A 24603-nucleotide genomic window follows, 5' to 3' on the forward strand; every position below is an offset into this window, starting at 1 on the left:
CCTCCTCCACCGTGCTACCACCTCTGACTCTCCCAGCATTCACAGAAAAACAATGTGAAACAATGCCTTTCTGTGCTCAGGCTGATAAAATAGCCGTTTCTTTCCCAGCTGGTGCAGAAGGGACCCTCCCTGCTCTTCCTGGGTGGTGGAGAGATGCAGATTTATCTGGGAAATTACTCTGTGAACAGAGATGGGGCTTGGCCTTCTCGTGCTACCACTGCCAGCAAAGAGGTACCACTGTGTTTTGTTCTGCCTGGCCCTCTCTCCTAGCACTCCACATCCCACCCTGCCCTGTTCACGGGGGCTCTGGCCTGTCCCATGTCACCGGAGTGCCAGCCTGTCCTGTGCCCTGGGAATCCTGACCTGCCCCATGTCACCAGAGTGCCGGCCTGTCCCGTGCCCTGGGAATCCTGACCTGCCCCGTGCCACCAGCCATGCCCTGGGAACCCCGACCTGCCCCATGTCACCAGCCGTGCCCTGGGAACCCGAGCCTGTCCCATGTCACCAGAGTACCGGCCTGTCCTGTGCCCTAGGGACCCTGGCCTGTCCCATGTCACCAGAGTGCCGCCTAACCCATGCTGTGGGGACCCTGGCCTGCCCCCTCCATGAGACCCTGGCCTGCCCAGTGCAGGAAGGGACAGAGGAGCAGGCTGTTCTCCCCACCTTCCCTCTCCGCAGCAGGGAGCACAGATGAGAGGTAGAGAATATAATGTTGAGAACCAAAAATGTACAACTGTAACGACAGTGCCAGCATCCCTGATAGACCCCAGCTTGGCACAGGCTGAAGAAAAAGTTCATTTTCTCCCTCTGGAGCTGAAGTTGCTCCAGCCCTTCACAAGGAAACCAGAGGGGAAGGAGGCAGCTGCAGAGCCCATCCCTAATCCTCTGGGGCCGCGTGGCGGGCGGCAGGACTGGGCCACCAGCCCTCCAGCCACATCAGCCCAAGGCATGGCCCCGCCACCGGGCCGGCCATGTCCCTCCCTGCCTGCGCAGGAGCACGCTGCCTCCCACCGTCTTCAGTCAGACCGCCAGGTCTCCAAAAATCAGGTCGTTTTATTTAATGCCTAAAAGGCGCCTCCTTTCAGACACCTGTTTTTGAAATGTTCATTGCTGATGTCCATAACAAGTCTGGGTATTACAGTGAAATGATTACAGGAAAAATCCTGCCTTGTCTTTAATGGAGTAGCTCCAGAGCACATGTAGATTCTTCACATTCTTAATGCTTTTACCATATGAAAAATAATGTGCTCTGTGCAATTGGTTCCAGTATTTCATTCGTTTTTCATCATCTCCTATCTCTGGAACATCCCTCTCCCTCTTAACAACATACTTTCCTAGATTTCATGGCAAAGGACAAGATCAGCTTTGTGTTGCCATAATCTCTTTTGAAGCAGAAAATTGTTTCCAGATTATCAAATGTGGAATGGAAAAAACATCATATTTATGAATTGGTAAAACAGATAGACTTCCAGTTGAGTTTAGTTCCAGGAAGGTTTTGTGATGATTATCTGCGGAAAAAAAAATGTTTTCATTATTAAGTGTCAAAAATGCTGCATTAAAGTTTGTTAGAATATATTTATCCCAGGCTTTTAGTACTTGTTTTTGTTCCAAAGGTTACTGCAGCCTGAACCAGTTTCTTATTTTAAAACTTATAATAGTGGAAATTCTGTAATGTATTTCTTGGTTTGAAATGAATTAGGCCAGATTCACTAGTCTTCTCGTCACTGTTCAAAATACCTTTCAACATGAAGACAGAAAAGTAAGAGGCGCATGCAGTGTTGAATCGCAGTAAGAATACGTCTGCCAGCTGGGGACTGACTGAGCACTCTCTTCTTCCCTCCTTGTGTCTGTTAGCTTCTCATTATTTGTTTTGCTGCCCTGTTTTCTCAATGTCTGGGTGTTTCAGTCTCTCCTGGCTATGGTACCTGCGTGCTATCCCAGCAAACCTCTATTTCATTCCCTGAATGTGAATGAAATAATTAGCCTGGATAATCTGGCTCGCTACAGGCTAGGCTGGTTACTTGCTTTGTATCATGTCAGCTTGCTTTTGACTGGTATTGGTACCTACATTTGAGTTTATTAGGCCACTATTGATGGGCATTATTGCTTTGGCCACCAAATGGCAACTGGAGCTGGGGGTGGGCAGAGCTCGGCTGCTTCCACGTGCCCAGGATGCCGCTGTGGTGATGGATGGCTCCTGCAGCAGGCTGAGTCTGGGGCTGCGTGTGTCTGTCCCATCTTCTTTCATCAGTCATCACTGCTGGTCTTAGTCACTTGCTTTTTGAGAAGTTTTGTTCCCAGTCATCTTCCAAAATCACAGCCCGCTGTGAGCATTTGCTTTTGTGTATCTCCCCAGTCACTGAACTTCTGGCATATAGGGACACATTTTCAGAAGATCCTGTCTGAGATCCCATATTGATGTGTGTCTGTGTTGTGGTGTGTTATTGACATACTGGCATGTGAAAGTAGGCACCTGTGTGAGCAAAGGGCTGTTTGGAGCCAGCGAGGAAGTCACCTGGTACCTGACTAATATATGCATCTATGTAAACAGATCAACACACAAATGTTAGCCTTCCTATCCAAAAAAGTCATTGTTGTTGTTTAGTGGCCTTTGGTACCCATGGAAAACACTGACCGTACCTATTACAGTTCTTCTTCATCTCTTTTCTTCTGCTTTTTAGGAATTTCTCAGGATATGTGCATGAAAGCACATCTGGTTTATGAAAATTTTGCTGTACAGTCTACATTTGGTGTCCTATGCCTGTCTGTCACATTGCTGTCCTTTCCAAAGCAGACAGTTGTGATGTCAGGTGCAAAGTCTTTGGGCTAGGAAGTAGTCAGCTTGGGCAAATTAAATGCTTCACAGACAAAAATCCTGGGTTTGGGGAGAGTAAAAATAGTAACAAGAAGAAGTGTAAAGTCTTTAATCCTGAAACCTTATATACAGGCAGAACTATTGGCCCAGTGTAAGTGAAAGAGAAAATATATGTAATGCTGAAAAAAATTATTTTCACTAGTTCCAAGAGGCGTTAACTGATTGGTTTAGGTGCCTGTCTCATGAGATCATTAGAAGTTTATTATCTGAGTGGTTGGTTGTTTTGTTCTTTTTTAACCAAGCAGATGTCTTTTTTATTGTCTGTTACTATGCAAAGCTGTCCAAACCAAGATGCGGTAACCTGCTGCAACAAGGTATATGCAAACTGGTACCCATGGGCCTTTGCACAAACTCTGTAGTGTCTTTCCAGTCCTGTGGTAATCATTCACCTAGAAAAACAAGTCTGAAAGCAAATATATCTGGCTTTAACAAACGGTTCTCTTGTCTTACAGAGAGAGGATACAAGCCATGGAGAAACAGATTGCCAGTTTAACTGGTCTTGTTCAGTCTGCGCTTTTTAAAGGGCCAAATACAAGTAATAGCAAAGATGCTTCTAGGTAAAAAAAGAATTCATTAAATCTGTTTCTCTGTAATGATTTTAGTAATCAATCAACAAAAATAATATTTGAATGTAATAGTAAAAAACCCCTGAATGCTCAATCATTTTTAAATATCTATATCATCCCCATGAGAATGCTAGGCAGAGAGGAAGAATATGCCAAATGATAGATGGAGATTAACTGCATTACTCTTCTTTGTGCTAAAAAGAATTAATGTAGCTATATCTCTGTGTTTTCTACTGCTTATACTCCATTCCTTGCTTAACTTGTATTAAAACTGATTTAAAAAAACTATTGGTGATTTAAATTAAAAATATATATGCTAGACAAGGCCATTTAATTTGCTGATTATAAACTTCACTACAGTTTTATTGTTAGTAAGTTAAAGTTACGATTTTCCTTTGTATTTCTTAGTGAGAAGACGATGTTGAAAATTGTGTCCAGCAAGAGCAGCATTGACACCACAGGTAAGATAATTCACTTTTAATTTACAAATTATGCAGGTATATGAATAGCTCTAACATTATTACCATCCCAGCTTATGGAAATGTCCAATTTACTTAAATTCCCATAGCTGTACTGTCATAACTGAAGTTTAAGTTCAGGATATGGGAGAATCTTATCTTTGTTAAGAGAGGAATTTCTGACAGGTTGAGGTGGTCTTTGGAATGAATTTCACACCTGCGCCGCACAGTTTAAATGAGATACAGAGTCTCTGCATATGGTGAATATCCCAGTGACTCATCCCGTCTATAGTATATGTCTTGTCATTAGGCCCAGATGTATCCAGATTGCTGTAGAAGGCTAAATATTTGATTCTTATTCTGGTCATCTGAACTTTTCTCTAAGGTTCTTCTGTCAGTAGGATGCTATGGATGTAATGACACTAAGGAATTTAGCAGTCAGCAAGATAGCACTTTCCCTAGTTAAGCCATATTGATCTGTTACTAATTATTAGCGTGGACCTAAACTGTTTCTGAGCAAGCATCAATTATGAAGCCAATAAGAGCTGGTCTTATTTTAGCTTCCGACTTGGAGAGCTGTTAAGTGTTTAAAAGATGGAGTTAAGGCTGTTGTGAAAGAAGATCTCCATGTGACTGGGGCTCTTTGTGTATGGGCTGCTGCTGGAGATGTCTGCAGGGTGTGTGTGTGTTTATATGCCTGCTCTTCACCCTTTGTCATGCACTGAATGCAAATAAAGGCAGTTCCCTACTTCCCGGTAATGCTGTTCCTATAGGGAGGTCTGTGCTCTGGCAGGTAGTAAACCACACACATTTATTAGCAAATCTATTATGCTCTTAACTAGCCTTTCTGTTGGAGCGGTTAGTTAACGTTCAGGATTCCTGTTTGTCTGGAATTGCAGTATGTCCTCCTAACCAACAGAAACCAAACCAGACCTGGAAACTATCAAGCATATGCAAGAGGGAAAGTGCTAAAGTCCTGGTACTGGAGCTTTGCTCCCAAGCCACTCTCTGGTCCCATTCCAACTCTTCCCTTCCTGCTGGCCGCTCGATGGGGAGAGCAATAGTGTGAAGAAGTGAAGGCTGTGAAGAAATAAGTTGTAATTTATCAGTTTCAGACAACTACTGAAAAGTCCATCATTTTTCAAAACAGCTGCAAAATACTCTTAGACTTTTCCTTTTTTCGGTATCATTATACACTGAGAATTTATGGTATTTCCCTCTTGCCCAGGCCTCATCTCAGCAAAGCACCCATGAAACCATCAAAACCTGTGCACACATTGCCTTGTGTTCCTCTTTGAATTCTATTTCTGTTCAGCCTTTCTGCTTTCCCTGTGTTCGTACTAATTCGGACAAGTACTTTGCGGGGGGGCACAGAGTTGGAGATCGTGATCTAAGTGGGCCCTGCTTTGAGCGGGAGTTTGGATGAGGTGACCTCCAGAGATCCCTTTCAACCTAAATTATTCAGTGATTTGTGTGTGCGTGTATGAATGTGCTCTCAATAAAGTGAGAAATGGAATGATACTCATTGGGAAAACAGCTCTACACAAAGTGAAGGTAGGAATCCCTCGGTGTGGCAGTCATGCCCAGCTGACCAGAATAGCATAGTTCATCTGACCAGCAACCATTTCCTGCCATTGTTGTTCCCAAAGACTCCTTCTCACTACCTTGTCATATGACTGAACACATGTCCCTGAAATGGCAAAATTACATCTATCAGCTGCGTGTCCAGGCATGGGGGGGTGAAGGGTGGTGCGTGTAATTTACTGTCAAAAGACTGGATCAACATCCGGTTGTTATGTAGTGACAGAGACATTGACTTTGTCACATGTCCATGTCTGTATCGACCATGTGAGTAAGGATACCAGCATTCAGGCTGTGCAATAGATGCCTTTCTGATCACTTGGGAGACGGGGATAGGGCAGTGGGGCCAGCCATGCAGCCAGCCGTCTGCAAGGATCCCTGTCACAGCTATAAACTATAGTTGTAACTCCAGCATCTGCATCCCTAAATCCTGTTCTTCCAGCATGACTCAGCCACAAAATTAAATTGTAGCAGGTAAGGGAAACCACATCAGCTGTTATTGAAGACTGCTGTATAATAGAATAGACCTGTATAATAGAATATTTTGCTTTTGCACATGCTTTTGAAATTGTGCGTGACAGGGTCTAATAAGTCAATGCAGTCCCTGCTTACTTGAAAATTAGGCAGTCTGCCAGAATACGCTACAGAATGTTTCTCTTTTCGTAAATATGCTTGGATTTAAATGTGCCAGCAGCATCTAGAAACACTTCTGCTGGCCGCTGTTTTGTTCTTCAATTCACCCCAATCCTTATTACGTATAGCAATGTAGACAGTCAGCTCACTTAGTATACAATTGCACTTGACAACTGTGCACTGAGATACCAGTTTTAGCAATTTCAAAGTCTATTTGAAAGAAAAAGTGGTATAAAATGTTTATTGAGCAGTCCTTTCTAGAGCAATGGTAAGCAGAAACATGAATTGCTTCCCATCCCGAACAAGAAAACATCTGTGCAGGATAAAATTGGCTCATCAATGTTGAGCCAACATTGTATTTTATAGTATGCGTTCCAATGATAGGAGACTTTCATGCAAAAAATAGAGAACTAGCTCATTTGGGAAGGGAAAGAACCCAATATTTCTAAATCCTAGATAACTCTATATAGCTAGATTGTGAATACTCTGGTATTTCATATAAACCAAATTGTTATGTTTAACATGTTTTTGCTTTGCCAATCTGTAGTGGATTCTTTAGCCTCGAATATTGAAGAGCCTAAATAAAAATGCTTATTCGCTAGGGGAAATGAGCTTGTAACAATCATGCTTGTCCACATTTCTTACGTGTTAATGCTTTAGGCTCAGTTCTTTCATGAGGGGTGTGTTCAAAGAGCAATAACCTTCCACAGACTGGCTATGTCTCTTCTACTAATGTTAGGAGAAATCCAGTGACTGAATTCTTATAACCTTCTTCAGTTCATCAAAAGTGAATGGCATCAAGGGACTCTTCATTTAGGAACAGCATGTGACTCTAAAAACAAACCATACTAGGAAGAAGAGTCTCCTTGAGATGACTAACAAATATGTGAGAAATGCTCACCTACTGTCTTTTCTGTCATATTTTTGTTCATCAAGTGGTGAGACTGATTAAATCCTGGATTCATTGATTAAATTGAGATCAGTTGTATCACAGATTACTAAAAAAAGCAATAGTTCTTTGGTGGTTGCTGCCTTGTCGGAAGAGGAAGAAGAACATTTCAGTATTTCCTGAAAAGGGATCAAGGAGTAAGTCTTTCTGCACTAACACCACTAGTACAAACCAAGAGAGGGAGATGGCAGCAGGGAGAAGTATTACACATGTGGGGCTTGGATTTGATTCCTCACTCTTTGTGAACTGTTTTGTCCTCTGTGCAGATCTGTGTGCCTTTTTCATATGCATGACTCTTGCTGTGATGATCAGTGAATTAAAACCATTGTCCATATCGGCTTGCTTATCTCAGATTCAAAGATAGATCAAGCCAGTCTTTGAACTCTGTCAGTGTCTGCAGGTAAAACAGGATCCTGAATTCATTCTGGATCAATGAGGTGAAGTTGCACACTAATATTTATAGAATATTTTATTTTTTTAAGGGTGCTTTAGTGCCTGGCCATAGCAGCTTGTTAATGATGGATTTGCAACCTTAACATTGCATTTGCCTATTTGTTTAGTGGATTCTAACTGGACGGAAAGAGAACTAAGTAACTGTCATGTGTCTCCCCAAACCTGGCTTAAAAAATGTTGCAGCTCTTTAATAAGGATGAGTAATCTGTGAAGAAACATTGCTGGGTGTGTTCTGGTGGCCTTTTTTTTCTGCCTGCTTCAAAATAAAATCTTAGCATTTTAGAAAGAAAAATAAAACCTGGAAAATGGAATGACAGCAGTGTCTTTGCAACCACAGCAAAGGTCAAGTGTCAGGGAGTGAAGTTGTGTTCCTTACTTTCCTGAGCCTGGGTAAATAGCAAACCTTTCCCCTTTCTGCACATCACTTCTCTTTGTACTTTAAAAATGGCAGCTTAGTTCATTAGCCTTTGTAAAAAAGTTGTGGCTGCACATCTAATCGCAACGCTACAGCCTGGGACTATTTCCAAAAGCGAGCTATACTCCCTAGATGAAGCAGCCCCCCATTCAGCTGCCCTTTTATTCCTTTTTGATGAAAATATGTATCTCTGAGAAATCAGCTGCCGATCCTTACTGTGCTCCCTTGCTCACTCGGTTTCACACCCTCGGGAGTCCCACGTCGTGCCTCACAGGCTCTGAGCACACTCTGCAGCAGGGACATTGTGGCAGCTGAGAGTACCTAAAGGTGAGAAGAGGTGGCCGAAGCAGCAGAGGAGGAGGAGAGATGCTTTGTAGGGAGTTGGAGACATTTATTGTTTACAGAAGCAGATCACAGTCCATTTACACTAAAAGGAAAGCAGGCACCCCTTCCTGAGAAAATACGTGAATTGACAGGGGTCCAGCATGGGAGGAGAGACTGGCGGGGACTGATTCATGCCTTGGCTGCATCATCAGAAGGTCGGGGGCTGAGGTTTTGGAGCTTTTGTTTGAGGCAAAGAATAGCAGAAAGGTAGATGTGCTTTCAAAAATAGTCCAGATTTGTGCCTAGGGATCAGAACTCTTGGAGGCTTATCCACATTTTTCAGACTCTCTGGTCATTTCTGTCTGTATGGTTTATGAACTAAATATCCTTTTCTTAAAAAAAAAATGCAAAAAATTGTGCATATAGGAGGGAAATAGATGCTTGGCTGTAGGAAAAACTGCAGTGTACATGTAGACAGATAAGTATTAGCATATATTAGACTGAAGCATGGAGTGGGTTCATAATGGCAGTGAACAAGGAATGTTTATTACTTGAGTGTTGCTTTCTGTTAAGCAGCTCTTTGAAAGTCAAGAGAGCATTGAATCGTACTAGAGTATAGCAAAAATGTGCAGCAGCTTGCTCAGCAGTGAAAAGAAAAGTGCTGTTGTTGAAGCACCGAGCAGATCTAGCTGGAGCACATTTAGGTAAAGTATAGCATTACAACGGCCAGCACCGGACTAGAACAGCTTTTTGTTTGAGCATGTTTCTGTAAGCCTATGGCACGGCACACCGTATATAGCATGGGTGCAACCAGAGGGGCCTGTGCTTTTACTGACAGGAATTGCAAATGGAGGTAAAGCAAGAAACAAGATTCTTCAGAAACCGTTTAGCATATTTTTAAATAAAAATAGTCTGGCATAATTTGCATCCTTTAAAAATGCTTCCCCCAGATGAATTTTGCAAAGACTACATTTGAGGTATCCACACCTGTTGGCAAAGGTGTTATGCTGAGCTGTACTCACACACAAGTAGAGACTTTACTGGTTGAAAAGACTACTAGGGATGAGAGGGTGGGGATAAAACTTACCACTCTTGGGTTCATACACATTCCAGCCAGGAAAATGTGCCATGCCCTTTGGTACACTGAAAATTTGCCTTCAACAGGCAAAGAAAAGCATGCAGCACTAGTTTCTGTTTGATTTCATTCATTCAACTCATCCATTGATGAGTTATTTTCTATTTCAGATTTTTTGTTTTATTTGTAGAGAAGGAATAAAATGAAGTGGGGAATGACATAATCCATAGAATAGAATCATAGAATCATTTAGGTTGGAAAAGACCTTTAAGATCATCAAGTCCAACCATAAACCTAACACTGCCAAGTCCACCACTAAACCATGTCCCTGAGCACCACATCTACATGTCTTTTAAATACCTCCAGGGATGGTCACACAACCACTTCCCTGGGCAGCCTGTTCCAATGCTGGATAACCTTTTTGGTGAAGAAATTTTTTCTAATATCCAATCTAAACCTCACCGGCTCAACTTCAGGCCATTTCCTCTCATCCTTTCACTTGTTACTTGGGAGAAGAGTCCATCATCCACCTCGCTACAACCTCCTTTCAGGTAGACGTAGATAGCGATAAGGTCTCCCCTGAGCCTCCTTTCCTCCCGGTGAAACAACCCCAGTTCCCTCAGCTGTTCCTCACAAGACATGTTCTCTAGACCCTTCACCAGCTTCGTTGCTCTTCTCTGGTCTTGGTCCAGCACTTCAATGTCTGTCTTGTAGTGAGAGGCTGATAATGCAATGTTCAGAGAGCAGCAGCTGTCTGAGCCCAAGGGACAAGGTGGATCTGGCACTGTGGTCAGAAGAGTATGCAGGGCTACCTAATGCCGGACTTAGAAAATGAAGTGTGTCCTACTGACAGTCTGTCATTTGGCCTGTTGGTGGTGGGGAGGGGAAGGGACACATTAGAAAGAAAATTTGAAGAATATGGGTGTGTAAGTGCAAATTGCTAGAAGAAGCTGTAACATGACTATTAGCTGGTAAGCTGGAATTTGCTTGTACCCTGTAAATAAAGCTTCTTCCCAGGTACTTGAGACTGAAAAGAACAAGCTTGACATTGATGCTGTGTAGAGGAACAGCATTTTTTAACAAAGAAAGTCTTGTGAGGACACTGACGGTTATTCTCAGAGTGCGACTCAGCTCACTTCTTTGTGTTATGCTGTATTCCCTCCTAAACACAGTTCTGAATAAATGACAGACTAAAGGGAAGTGAGTGGAGAGCAGTTCTCTGCCACACCATCGTTTCATTTCTCTTCTCCTGGTTTTCTACAGTAGCTGTTGGAGACACCTGCTAGAAATAATGCAATTGTACTGTAAGCAGCAAAGCAAGATTCTCTACAGAAACCTTTTCCCCACAGTTGGCAGTTTGACTGAATCTCTCTCCAGTGATAATTAATCAACAAATATGTAGTTCAGGAGTCCTGTGAATTTGCATCAACTCTGTCTCAGATGGCTCTTGGGAGGATAATCCTGAAGCTACTTTCAGCACCAATTTGATTTGCTGCTGTTTTGTGTAATCTGCAGTTACAGCTTATTATCCTGTCTCCACTACATGTGGTAGGAAGCAGTCTTGTGGTAATGCAGTGCTCTGATATGGCTGAGGTTCCAGCACAGATACACTCTGATATTGTACAGTCTTCCCTCAAAATATATTGGATAAGGAGCTGCCAGTCCCTTGTTAATACTGAGCATTGGCAGCTGTAACTTTCTTTTCTTGTTCATCTGTGTGAAATAAATACATGTGGATTCAGTGGGCAGAGGAAGGATCATGTTTGCACCTTCTCTGCTGCTGAGCTCAACCTGTGCTGCTGCTTATTGCAGGCGCTGCTAACATATCTGGGGGGAAGAACGCGTTGGCAACTGTGGAATCAGCTGTCATCCATCACTCTGCTGGAGCCCCGTCAATGCAAGTCAGCCTGCATGGTATGAAACGCAACGTGTTAGATCTGCGGCTGCAGCTGCATCAGATGAAGCAGCTACAGGTAGGCTTGTCTGGGTAATGCCAGGAAAGTGGGTTGTCAGCAAATGCCCTTTTCCTTTCTTTCTCTCTTTCTCTCTTACCTTTTGTACATGAGTGATTCTTAGTAGCAGAGTTCTAGCAAAGGGAAGACCCAAGTATTACAGACAAAAGCATATTCTGCTCTAGCATACACCACTTGCATAGTCCTAGAGGTGTGAGAATTAGTTCAGTTTAACTACTGCTGCTCAGACATTGAGAAAAAACTTAATTTCTAGCTTTGTTTGATGACTCTAGATGTTAAAGCAGTATTTTTATTACAATAATATTAAGTCTGTGATTACAGTTTGGACCCTGCTATGCTATGTGCTGTATAAACATGTCGGAAGACCCATGTTCCTGCTCCATACTGTTTACAGTTGAGACAGTTTTTAAGTTCCTGAATAAACAACTTTGATGTCAGGAAACCCAAATGTAGCTGAGGATCAGTAGATATGCATTAAGCCAGATTTTGAGTCCTGTAGTTACAGAATCCAGAAGAACAGCCAACTTGAACAGCAAGGAAAAAAAATATTTCAAAAGTTGCTGCAAAGGTTTGTTGTGCCCTACTTACATTCACATTTTACCAGTACCTTTGTAACACACATCAACACTTCAAAACCTGCAAGAAACAATAAGAACAATGAAGACTTAACCAAAATGTTCTGTTGACACATAATGTCATGCTGCAAGTGTAAATATATGCTGTTCATCTCAGACACTGTGAAAATAAGCTTATGCAGCTGTACAGGTTATTTCAGCCCTTCACTTAACTGGAAATTGAAGAGCACTGTGTGTTGTCTCAGAAGCCCAGGTAGGGCTGCAGCTACTGCTATTACAACCAGGGTGGTTTTGAATATGGGAATGGTACTATGTCAATCTCCTTTGATTTGCTGATTAATTTTAGAACAGAATAATGATAATACAGATCAGAATTCAGAGCATGTTTTGCCTTCACTTCCTTAACTAAAGGAAATTGAGTTATGAACCAGTCACAGGGCAAGGGAGCAGAAGGGTGAGGTAAACGTCAGGGTAAAGAAAATGTGACCGAGACTGAAGACGCTGTGACAAGGTCCTGTGCTCAGTTTGCTGGTAATGAAGAGACAGCAGAAGGTACTTGGAGCAAACAGTTGTGTCAGCCAGGTGACCTCTGCCTGTGATACAGCACCCATCTATTTACATTTTCAGTTTAGGATGAGTATGTTCCTATAGCAAATGTGTCTTTCAAAAGCAGTTCCCAACAGTGCTGCCTACATGCCAGCCATCTTGGTCCCCATCAATTTCAAGAATCTGGCTTGGGATCTCTGCCCTGGCATATTATGTATAAATGCATATTCTTCTACATTTGCGCCACAAACCACTGCAGCCCCTCTGTCCTTCTGTAACCCCATGAGCCAAATGCAGCTTTTGGCAAATGCCTGCGGTCTGGCGACTAGCTGTACTTAGCACGTGGCCTCGTGAAGTGGGATGGAGGTTGCATTGTTCCCACAGGGCCTGCTCACTGAGGAGGTGGCATTTCCCCAGCTGCACCTTGTATCCACGGCCCTGCCTGGCGCGGTAACCTTGCTTTTGATCAGATACAGCATTATGGAACACAGGAGTGAAGAATCTTCTACCATCTGCACAAACCAATGCTGACAAGGAAGTCTTGAGAAGGAAAAAAGGACATATCCCGAGTGTGCTCATTAACTCTGGCTGGCTTACCTTATTTCAGAAATGATAGCAAATTTGGTGCAAATTTGTGATAGTCGGATGGAAGAACCTGTAGCTCAAGGGAAGCTTTGGTATATTACATATAAATTACATTCATGAGAGTGAGGTTTTGTCATGGCTTTCCTGAATGGGTGGAATTATTTTGAAAAAGAGCTCACAGTTTGTAGGGCAACAAGTGAAACAGATAGTGTTTTAAACTGGAGAGTGTTGAAACATCACATTTCTAATGAAAAATGCGCTCTGGTTTTTGGAAAATAATTCTAAGTAAAAGGGAGAAGTGTTTTTTGTGTTTTTCCAGGTTGTTTGCATATGTTTGACAGTACTTTATATTTTTCACTTTCACTGTTTCTCCTGGGTTGGCAGTCAGTTTGTTCCTGTTTGTGTGAATTGTTCATACAGTGACAGACTAAAAGAAACACTTCCAAAGAACTGAAAAAGATGATTGCACAGGCACAAAAGTTGGCAGGATAACTAAGAAACTGGAACAGGACATAAAACTATATTTAATACTGTCTATGGTTCAATTTTCCATTGATGATATCACTGTACATTCTTACTCATTTGCTTAATAGAATCAGAGAAACACATGATGGAAAAGACCCATTCATTCATGTAGCCTTTGTCTCTGCTGGCAAAATCCTCTTTTTAAAACATACCCAGCAGTAATTGATCCAGATGTATTGATTCACACACCACTTAAATGTATATGTTACCAGATGCAACCAAAAAGTTAAGACTGTTTCAGTCTGTGGTTGGATTTTAACCAGAGATTCTTGAAATAAAAACATTTGCATCATGGCTGTTGCTAGAGGTTAGATACACTTCTTGCTACTCCACTAGTATCTTAAGCGCTCTGATTTTGAGAGATACTTGAGACAGACTAGTTTCATGGTGCTGTGGAGTTTTCCTCATTGCCAGAGACAGGCTATAACCCAGCCTGTGTCTTAGATGCATTTGTTGTTGGTGAGACTGGAGCCCATGATGAGTTCAGTGGGGTTGATCATTCTGCACTCCCAGATAGTGAGAACTCTTAGTGGCAGGTTTGAACCAAGCCTTAGAGTACATGTTCATGGTATATATCATTAGCTTATATGTACATTGGATTTTTTTTTTGTCCATTCCTTCCTTTCTTTAATTGAAGGCATTTTAAGGGAAAGCAGTTAAATATGATTAAAGTTCAGCATTAGGAATGTGTATGCATGCATGCTTTTCCTCCATTCAATGAATTATTTTCAGGGAAATGAGTTCTGCAGAAAGAATAGAAAATGTAATAATAACACTGTCATAAATGGTATATGATACTCAGTCTCACAAGTGTAACTTTGAATTAGAAATTCAAATATGTTTTGAGCTGCATCGTAGAATTGGTGAGACTATGTTTAATCTCTGTATGGTAACAAACTTCAGGAACTGGAGAATTAGATTCTACAGAGATCCTGAGCTGCAGGCAGTCAGTCCCTGTTTGTGGCTGTGTACTGCAGTGTGTGGGGTGGTGGGTGGCCTAAAAGCCTATCCCAGCAGGGCCTGGGAGACTCCCACTGGGCAGGTCATCCTTGTCTCCTGATGAGCAACAGGGCTGTGAACTAATGCTTGGTTTTCCAGTTACCTGTCTCATAGATAAGAATTGGTTCAAAGTGAACAAAACTGGTTATCAGATTATTCTTGAAGTGGGTGCCAGAGGTGGTGGTGGGATACTTGTGAGAGAGCAGTGATAGATAATGGCTGGAGCAGTAGCCAAAGAAGAGGGACAAAGTAGGTATCTGGAGAGACTGGTGAGACTGGGAGTGAGAGACAAGGGTATTGAATGTAGGAGAGGTTGCTAGAATTCTAAAAAAGTGCATTAAATTTCTTTCCATTTGATTGCTGCTTGCAGTTCTAAGTCAAGTAAACCCTAATTAGCAAGAAATTGCCATTTGGTGGTGACAGGAAAGCCTGCATTGCTTTTCCTTACCTTTGGGCACTTGACTTTGGAACTTGAACACTGTGTAACAGTTTCTTTTCAAGTGTGAATGTCTAAGATTGTTTATTTAGCTTGTTTTCAAGCAAAATTAAAGTACAAAAAGTTCTGCTCTGTGGAACCAGAATAACTCTGGCAGATCCATAAAACTTCTTCTACTTGAGGTGATGGAATGACTGGCAGAGGTGATCTGAGGGACAAATGGGTTGTGCAGTTAGCCAGGGAGTCTCAGATCTGGCAAAAGAAAGATAAGAATTAAGTTCAGTTCCAGAATGTGGAGGTAAATGTGCTGTAGTGGCCAGAGACTGCCTCCTCGTCTTCACCCACAGTTCTTCCCCTCTGCTCCTGCTCGCCCTGCCTCATGTTGTCCTTTGGCTGGTGACTCTGCCCTGCTTAAACCCACAATTACTCCTCTCTCCTGGTTCCTTCTTTTCTCTCTGTGCACCTGTCTGTCCCTCTACCTTTTCATCTTCTGTCCCTGTTCCCCAAGCATGAACAAAATCAGGTTTTCCAGAACTAGCCAAGTGTTGCATGGATTTTCGTAGAAATGGGAAAAACATCTCTTTCATACCAAGATGAGTCATTTCCCAGACTTCAAGAGCTCACTCCAAACATTGAGGTTTGGGAGTCCTCAACATACAAGCTTTTTGAAATATTGCTGAGTTGTATTTTTATTCCCTAACCTTGTTATCAGAAATGGATGAACTTTCATGACTGAAACTTTCTAATACTGTTCAAGCACTGCATAAATGGAAGTGACAAGCACCTTAGCTGTAGGTGTCATTACGCTAAATACAGATCCCCTATATACCCCCATAACAGGAAAAAAATGTACCTGCCATTGCACAGCCTCACACACACATACTCAGTTTTGGTGTTACTGGGAGTCACTGTTACCAGCTGAGGAACAGAGAGGACTTAAATTCTTCCTGAGACTTAAGTCTGACTCCCTTACTGACCTTGGATCAGTTGTTTCACATTTCCCAAGTCACTTTCCTGTGTCAAATTTCCCCACTTTTTAAAGAGCTGTGAATAAACTGTATGACTTAAGTGTTACATGCTCGTTCACTCATTTATTCATTCATTTATGTTTTCCTTCTTGAAAATGCGGCACAATGTAAGAGATGTGTGTCTCAGATAGCTGTTGTGGCCTCGCTGTAAGAGCTTTTAATTTATCAAACCCAAATGTTAATCCCATAGTGGGGAAAAATACACATATGCACTGTCTTCAAAAGAATCTAGTCTGGTATAAAGCAGCTGACAATGTTTATAAATCTCTGCTCTTTCAAATGTTTTCCAGCTTCATTTTTTTCCCTGACTGCTAACACTTATTTTCAGCTGAGTTTTGAGCTAACACCTCCTGCTTGTCACAGCCCAGTCCCCCTCGCGCACTTTCAGTGACGTGTTACCCTTCCTCTCATCACAGTTGTGTCGCTGGAGAAGGCAGAGTCAGGCACAAAGACTGAAGAATCAGGAGGGGAGAGTTGACTTTGTTCCTCTAATTTCCATACTGATTGGAAAGAATGACCTGGGCAAAGGCTTTTTTTTCTCTAATACCCGTGAATTCTCTTCAATAAACTTAAAAAGAAGTCTTTTTGCATTACACTGTCTTATAGGTAACCCATTTTTGTGATTCTTCCTATCAGATAGTGGTTTTACTTTGTATGTTAAATGTGGTTTGGCTGTTAAACATGGATGTTTAGAAGACAGCTGACGGTTCGACTGCTAGTTTTAAAACTGGAACTTTGTCTCCCAATTGATGCAGGTGTTTTTTAAAATCTTACAGTATGAGAAGGCTGCTGGGCTAACAGAGTTGTGTTCATGTTGCCTATATCCTAAAGCTGTAACTAGATGGAGCCCTGCTTATCACTTTGAATCTTGTGATTTGCATAAAAGAATTAAACACGTTTGGTTTGTGTGAGTGTGGGGCACAGCGGCACTAGGACTATCCGCAGAAGAGTACAGTCTAGTTTGCTTTCTTAGCTGTGTTTTGCTCTGCAAACTTAGTATCAGAAAGAAAATTAATGCTTTAGATACTTAAGGCTAAGACAAGAAAGAAGATGTGACTTTTACAGTTCTCAGAAAATTGCTATATTATAAAGAGGGTTTTTTGGTGGGTAAGAGGTTTTATGTATTGCAGATGAGCTGTATGTCTGTACCAAATTACACCGGATGGCACAATCCTTCCTTTGTCACTTGAGAGACTGAAAAATTCCATTCTGAGCACAGCAGTGTGTTCCAGCCTTGTCATGAATGCGTGGGGTTATCCACCAGGCATGTATGGGCAGTGCGATGCATAAGCTTACAAGATATACTCGAAGTGGAAGTCAAGCTTCCGGCATTGTTGTGAGGTGTGATTGATGAATGAATTCTTGATTCATGCTGGACTGAGCAGAATAAAGGGGCCACAATCCTTGCAGAAGTTATGCACTGAAGGTGGTGTATTGATCCCAACATCTTTTGTTCGTCAGCTCGCAACTCGAAGTTAGATATTCACATTAGTAGTTAATCAGATTTGGGCTTTTCTCACCCCCAACACTTCCTCATGGAATAATGTTTATAGGTAAAGTTAAAGAGGGAAAGAAGGTAAAACTCTCGCTGTAGGGCTGTGTTTATCCCAACCTATTTCTGAGTTCTGCAATGTATTGTGTTGCCAGGGATGTCATTCAAGCAGAAAAAATTGAAGTTGATTTCTTTTGTGCAACAGCTGCAGAACCAGGAGATGCTGAGGGCAATGGTGAAGAAAGCAGAGCTGGAAATCAAAGGCAAAATGATTGAAACAGTGAAGAGACTTGAAGATCCGGTGCAGCGACAGCGCAACCTGGTGGAACAAGAAAGGCAGAAATACCTCAACGAGGAAGAAAAGATTGTAAAGAAGTTATGGTGGGTTGAGAAACCTCTTAGAATTGGTTGCTTTTGCCTGCCTTTTTATTCCATAAAGTAGTAGCTTTAGCGAAACCTTTAGTTTACTAAAACTCAAAACTTAAAACTAGTAAAACTTCAGTGCAACTGCACCTGTGTATGCTGATTTAGCTGTATTTCCTTGCATTCATATTGGCTGTAAAACTGTGTCTGTGTTGTACAAATCACTGGTCTTGACTGGGAGTCCTTCTAAGGACAGCCCACTGAGTAAGTCCCACCAGTACAAAGAGTTTCAACCTCTTCAGAAGTCCCCTGTAAAAGGACAGATGACTGTAAGGACTGTGACCACCTCCATCTTCTGAAAGCCTCCCCCTAGTCTAGCTCTCCCGTTCAGCTTTATGTATTATGCTTTAGGAAGGAGGGAGAAATTTCCTCAAGAACAAATGGATGCAGAGGAAGATAATGAGTTTGGCTTTAAGAATGAAAATCAGATTTCAATATTAAGTGCTTTGGCTATTGCATGGGAGAAGTAGGGGAAGGTCATAGAGGATTTAAGTTTAATTGCAGTCAGCAATGCCCATCTCCATCTAAAATTTACTCACTGGGATTTTCATACACTTAACTGCAGATAAAAATACTTTTCTTTTTTGTTGTTGTTGTTGTTGTGTAAAGGCTCTTCGTAAGACTTTTTTTGCCCCAAAACTTTGGCCTACCAAGACTGGTGGGATCCAGTTGTTTGTTTTAGTCCACGTTCAGAGTCAGCAGGAGGCAAGATGAAGCTGAAATCTATAAACAGTTTAACTAGTTCTGACACTCACATTTGGAAGATGCTATAATACTAATTATTTCTCATTACTGCATTTAGTTCACACCTGAAGAATTGCTCCATAATAGAGTGAAACTTTATAGTCAGCTTGTCATTGAAAATGATGATTGAAGAGCCATAGGAGTACAGTTATTGACAGCTAAGGAAAGTTTCCTGTTGATCAATGTGTTGTCAGATGAATAAGATTTGTAATAAAAATGGTGCATCTGTAAAGGCAAAGTAGAATGTTACTAAGGGAGTGTGTTTTCTGTGAAGAAAAGTTTAATGTGTAGTAATAGTCCATGCTGGTGTATGTAATCCTTTCAGCTGGTTTGTAGTCTTAAATAACATTGTGTGGTAGTCTTACGTAATTACTCCCCTGTTCATCACTGTATTCCTGTGTACCTCATTGCCTAGTTTCTGGATTGTTTGTTGTCTGTGGAAAGAACAATTTGTGTGATGTCTGTTTATTGCATTGCCTCATAAAATGGATACTGAGTGAGGTCAAGTGCAAATGGCATTAGTTGTTACAGCTGTTCATTTAGGATACGACTTTGATTGCAATATGGTTCTGTTTTATCAGTGTTTGGAATTTTTTCTGTTCACGGAGTTTCTGCTGCTTCTGTGCTAGTTCATTTGTTTATGTTACAGGAAAGCGTCTTAGATCATTCATAGGCTATAAATGTTAGTTCAGCCCTTTTAGAGACATGCTAGAAACAAACATTAAATCACAAACAATTATTTTTCATCAGTTGTGTCCAGTGAGACTTCTTTGTCACGTATTTGCATGTTTGCAGGATCAGGGCCCAAAAGAAAAAGCACATCTGACAACAATGCTTTAAGTTCAACAGCTGATGGCTGTTAATAATGAAGAGCATACATCACAAAATTACACATCAAATGTCACTGACAGTATTCAGAAAAAGGTTAACATTCTGTATAGGCACTTTCAATTAAGCTGATCCCAGTGCAGATGTATAAACAAATGCAAAGCAACAGGGCAAAAAAATTACCATTTCTTAGTCTTTCAACTGTTGTCCTCTTGACCTTTCCTAAATCATAAGACTGAACCAGTAGACTGGCTTCATGCAAGACAAGGGAGCTTAAGGATTTCTGCAATGCTTACGAAATTGTTTTTACTACTCTGAAATGGTAAATCTCAGCTTAAAAAGCTCTCCTTTCTGCAATTCTGAAGATTATTGCTGGGAAATAAAAAAATAAAAATATTGGCAATTTCATGTTGTAAACAGCAGAAATGTCAGTGTACATTTCAGAGCAAGTTTTCTGTTGAGCAGCTATTCATGATGGTGCCTACAGAAGTGTGCCCATGTGTGTCACAGCTGTAGCAGGATACAGTTCAGAGATACCTAATTAAATCACTGTTAAACGTAGCGTTTATTCACACTTGTAACAGTGAAATACATACTCAGAATTAACTGGGTAGGGGTTTTTTCTATGTATTCTTTTGATTCAACACTAGAGATGTCATATATGACACTTTTGGGGTTGTAGATACTAGCCTTAAAATTTACCAGACCAAGGACAAATTATGATGATACGACACATTGACTAATGAAGTATTTATGTTGTGAGGAGCATGTTACAGGTATGACTACTGTATGTTGTAGGTTATTGTAAGCATTTTAATAGAGGGGAATTTATTAGCACAGTATTTAAATTGTAGCCATATCCAAGCTGTCTAATTGGATATGATCCATAGTAAGTTGCAATTTATATTTTTGTTAGAAAAAGTATCAGACTTTTTTATAAGACTAACTGTGCTCAGTAAAAACAAAACTCCACTTAGCAGTCTTGGAGAGCCGCTCGTAGCAGATACTTGGGAAAGGATATAAGAACATGGAAAAATGCTCAGAGTGCATCTTCTTGCTTTTAATGACTTGTAGCTCAGGGATTTTCCAAGTCAGAGGTGGTATCTTCATATGCAAAAGCTTTGCATGTATTGTTTACTTTTCATGAACTTAGGCATTTTTAAAAATTTATGTAAACTTGGTTGTGTACAGCATCTATGTGCGATGAATTCTATACAGTGATTTTATTTGGGTAGAAAGAACCTATTTTTGTTTGTTTTTGAATCTTTCATCTGTCGATCAATCCCCAAACTCCTAAATTATGCATGGCAGAATATTCACCCTCTCCATGCTAGTCATGATGTTACAGATGCTCCCCCACTCAGTTTTCTGATCATGTCTTTTCCAGCCTGAAAAGTCCTTGTCTGCTTAGTTGCTCCTCTTGTAGAAGCCATTCTATACATTTTGTCATCCTGTTGCCTTTCTGTATGCCCTTTCTAACTCTAGTATACATCTGTGAGGTGGGAATGGGGAGAGAGGCGAGCCCTGCAATGGCTGTCTCTGATATAGGCACGCCATGACTTCGTGCAGTGGTGTGGTGATGGTCCTCCTGTCCTCATGTTCCACATGAGCTTTCCATTACAAATCCAACATCTCACTCACAAGGGATGAATATCAGTTCAAACTTCATTATTGTCTATAAAAACTTAGGGGGTTGGGATATTGTTGGGTTTAGGTGCAGTTGTTTTTGTTTTTATTTTTCCTCTTCTCATGAGCATTTATTAGGAGTTTACATTTATTAGGAGTTAATTTAATCTTTGTTTTTTTCCTGGTCAGTTAGTGGTTCATCTGCAGCCCTCTGCAGTCACCTTTCATTTTCATTCTCAATAATAATTTCATATGCTTTTGAGATTTTTTTGCTATACTATTCATCCTCTTTTCTAAATAATTTATAATGTGTTGAAAAGCACCAGCCCTAGCACTGACCCCTGTGGAACTCACCATAAACTACATTCATTGAGTAAGCTTTCGTTGATCATTGAGTAAGCTTTCATTGATTCATTGAGAAGCTGTTCATTGATCCCTTCCCTTTACTTCCAGTACTTTATCCGTAAGAGAATTTCCTCTCTTGTTCCAATGGCAACTTTGCTTTCTTGAAAGCTTCTGCTCAAATAAAAAGCCTTTGGGGCTGTAGCTTTTTCCCATGCTTTTGTTGTTTCCTTGTGTATTTGTGAGACTTACCTTATCTTTACCAAATCACATTAATTCCTCCCTAACACTGGTCCACTAATTCTTTATTGTTTATTCTCTATTTTGGTATCTATCAATTACACCAGTCTGGGTATCAGTCTCAGCAGAGTACAGTTCCCTGGATAGCCCCATGCCCTTTTAAAAAAATTATTTGTATCATCTATGACACTTTCCACTACTCTGGTGCCAAAGCAATTTTAATCAAGAAGTTAGATGCTTAGCATTCATAGTTCGACTGTTTAACCTTCAAGTTCCTATTGAACTCCAGGCCAAATACCATCTGGCCTGGGTGATTTGTTACTATTAATTTTGTCCATTCATTTTTTAACCTGTTCTACTGATACTGCAATCTGAGATGGATCCTCTGATGCCTTTTTGCCTAAAGAAAGATCTCAGCATGAGTTTGCCTTGACTCCCCTGTGTAAAACATAGGTGCAGAAAAATAATTTATCTTGTATTAAGGTGTGTTGTTAATTGGGTTTGCTCAGTCCAAGATAAAAAGCCAAGTTGTTTCCCCAGTTACAGAAAAGAAATGCTGGGGACTGCTGGATCTGTTTCAGACTTTGGCTCCTGAAGGCTGAAGTTTCTTTTCCCTTGTAGTTAGCAACATGAGGCAGTGTAATATGGTATCCCCTGAGTAATCTCAGGATCAGTTGTCTTGTTTGACAGTTTCACTGTATGGAATCAAAGGGGTTTATAATGACCTTCCATTTCTGCTCAAAGAACGAAGGGGGAAAAAAGCCATTATCTGCTACCTGGAAGTCTTTCCTTTATCCCTACATTTCCAACAAACATAAACCTAACAAAGCATCGTAACATTGTTCTATGTTTGTTCCTTTATCTTCTTTCCACCCATGAACAAATTTAAGCTTCTGCCCTTATCTTTTTAGTTGCCTGGTGGATGCCAATATCTCAGAAGCTGCTTTTCCAGTGGTGATCTACATAAAAAGGGAGGGGGTGTGTGGGGGGTGTACCCTGTGATTCCCCAAGTAGCACTGCCTAGCCTGAGTGCCGGTATCAGGGCATTAAGAGCAGGGAGGATGCATGACTGTAGAGCACCGTTTTGGAGGGCAGCCTTTGCATTGTAGTGAGTGACAGAAAGACAAATTCTTTTTCCAGCTCCTTCCTAGGCTGTATCTGTGCCCGTTATTGCAAAGGCAGATGCAGAGGCAGCAGATATCTGCGTTAATGGAGCCTCTTCCACTGGAAAAATACCCCGAGAAACGTTCCCTTGCTGCCATCGTGTGGTCCCTTGGATTGTGTCCTGCAAGTATGCTTGTGCTAGTGGAAATCCTGACTTCTCCAGTCTTTCTCAAGGCAGAGTCTTTGGGAGAAGCGGTCTTAAAATGGGAACAGGATCATTTACCTCCACTTGTTTGTGATCTGTTCAGAAGCCACTTATGATTCTTCATTCAAAATTCTTTTGTAGTTTCTAAAGTTCTTAGTCTTTGGATTGAAATGAACTCTTTGCTGTGTGCACTGACGTTCAGATCCTGTTACTATTTCTGTTTCTGTGTATATCGGAAGTACTATTGTATTGCAATTTATTCTTCTGTGTGACTGTGTTTCCACTTCAAATTGACCTAAATGTGGAATGGTGCTGCAAGGGATTTTCTCCTTTTTATCCCATTACTGGCCACCTACTCCTCTCTTTTCCTCCTTGTGTCACCTATCCCCAGAGATGGATCTAGGAAGTGACCTGGCTGAAAATAAGTAATTTTCTGCTGGATTTGTGTGGCAGTGCTGGCACAAGGAATATGTGTGGAAATGCAAGACCTGCCATTGGTGCAGAGGGCAGTCTTCCCCTACCCCTTTTCAGGCAATCAGCTGGTATCTTGGTTCTCTTACAGCAATTGCAAAACTTCTACCTGAGCGGATGCGAGAAATGAGGCCCAAAATTAGGTTAAAACAAGTGACCAGTTTGTCAGTTCAGAGTTTTGTTTTCTACCATGGAATTAAACTGCTTCTCAGAATACTCCTGTTAGTAAATTGGGTATCAATAGAGGCGAATTTCTCTTAGAATAAGTATTCAAGAGATTATCCTTTTAAGGTATTCACATGGGTGTTTTTATAGTTGCACATAATGCATTTCTGGGTTGTTTTTTTTTAAAAATTTTTAAGCTTCTTTGTGGAAATTCCAGCTAAAGTAATGTGGTCTCAACCTTAAATGGGAAAAAAAGTGGCTCCCCCCAAAACAAAAATAATGTTCACTTGTCTGAGAGATTCTGAAAATTTATGTGAAGTATGGAAACCCTGGAAAAAATATTGGGAAAGGTGATGAGGAAGCACCAGATGGAGCTGAAGGAAGCACGGGACAGCACTAGCTGGAAAAAACATCTGAAGTGATACATTCTTTAATCCAAATGCTGAGCGAGAGCTGCACACAATGCACATTTGCTCTTTCAGTCTGGCTATTTGTGGAACAGGACCCTGTATCCTGTCTAGCAGGACCCGGCAGATAACAGGGTTGCAACAAGGGGGCATTAGTGGCAGTTTTTGGGTTGTTACTTCACTGTTGGGCATTCCTTTGCCTGTCATCAGCAATGAGAAAATGCAAGGTGCAAACCAGTACTGGATGTAGTGGTACAGTGTGTCTGTACCCTTCTAGGATTTGCATCCCCAGAGGGCTGGCTGCTAGATGTGTTTCACCACCTCACCTGCCTTTTGTAGTGCAGCTGCCCTGAGGTCAATATGCTCTGCACATCTGCAGCCTGTCAGAGAAATGAATGACTTGGGCTAGTTACAAGCCTGTTCCTATGCTGTGAGCGGGAGTGTCCAGCATCCTCACCTCCCCTCATGGTACCCTGCGTTTTTTTCAGCCTGTGATGTCAGATTTTAAAGATGCCACAGTTGAGGTTTCTGGTTTAGTTTCGTCCATTCATTTATATATA

At 41.3% G+C, this 24603-nt stretch overlaps 1 protein-coding gene across 17 annotated transcripts in view; it reads left to right on the forward strand.

Moving 5' to 3' along the window:
- KIAA1217 (KIAA1217 ortholog) overlaps positions 1 to 24603 on the forward strand; it is a 219056-nt gene that overhangs the window by 171732 nt on the left and 22721 nt on the right. For 14 of the 17 annotated variants that reach the window (XR_011048509.1, XR_011048508.1, XR_011048510.1 and 11 more), the window contains 4 exons: positions 3328 to 3432; positions 3850 to 3902; positions 11142 to 11302; positions 17694 to 17869. Coding sequence is in view for 14 of the 17 variants with exons in the window: in XM_068404366.1 (XP_068260467.1) it covers positions 3328 to 3432; positions 3850 to 3902; positions 11142 to 11302; positions 17694 to 17869 (495 nt within the window). In the remaining 3 variants the exon portion in view is untranslated. The remainder of the gene's footprint in view (positions 1 to 3327; positions 3433 to 3849; positions 3903 to 11141; positions 11303 to 17693; positions 17870 to 24603) is intronic. The other 3 variants (XM_068404378.1, XM_068404368.1, XM_068404370.1) reach the window with 1 other exon arrangement.

Source organism: Nyctibius grandis, chromosome 7 (assembly GCF_013368605.1).
Source record: "Nyctibius grandis isolate bNycGra1 chromosome 7, bNycGra1.pri, whole genome shotgun sequence".
Classification (NCBI taxonomy): Eukaryota; Metazoa; Chordata; class Aves; order Nyctibiiformes; family Nyctibiidae; genus Nyctibius; species Nyctibius grandis.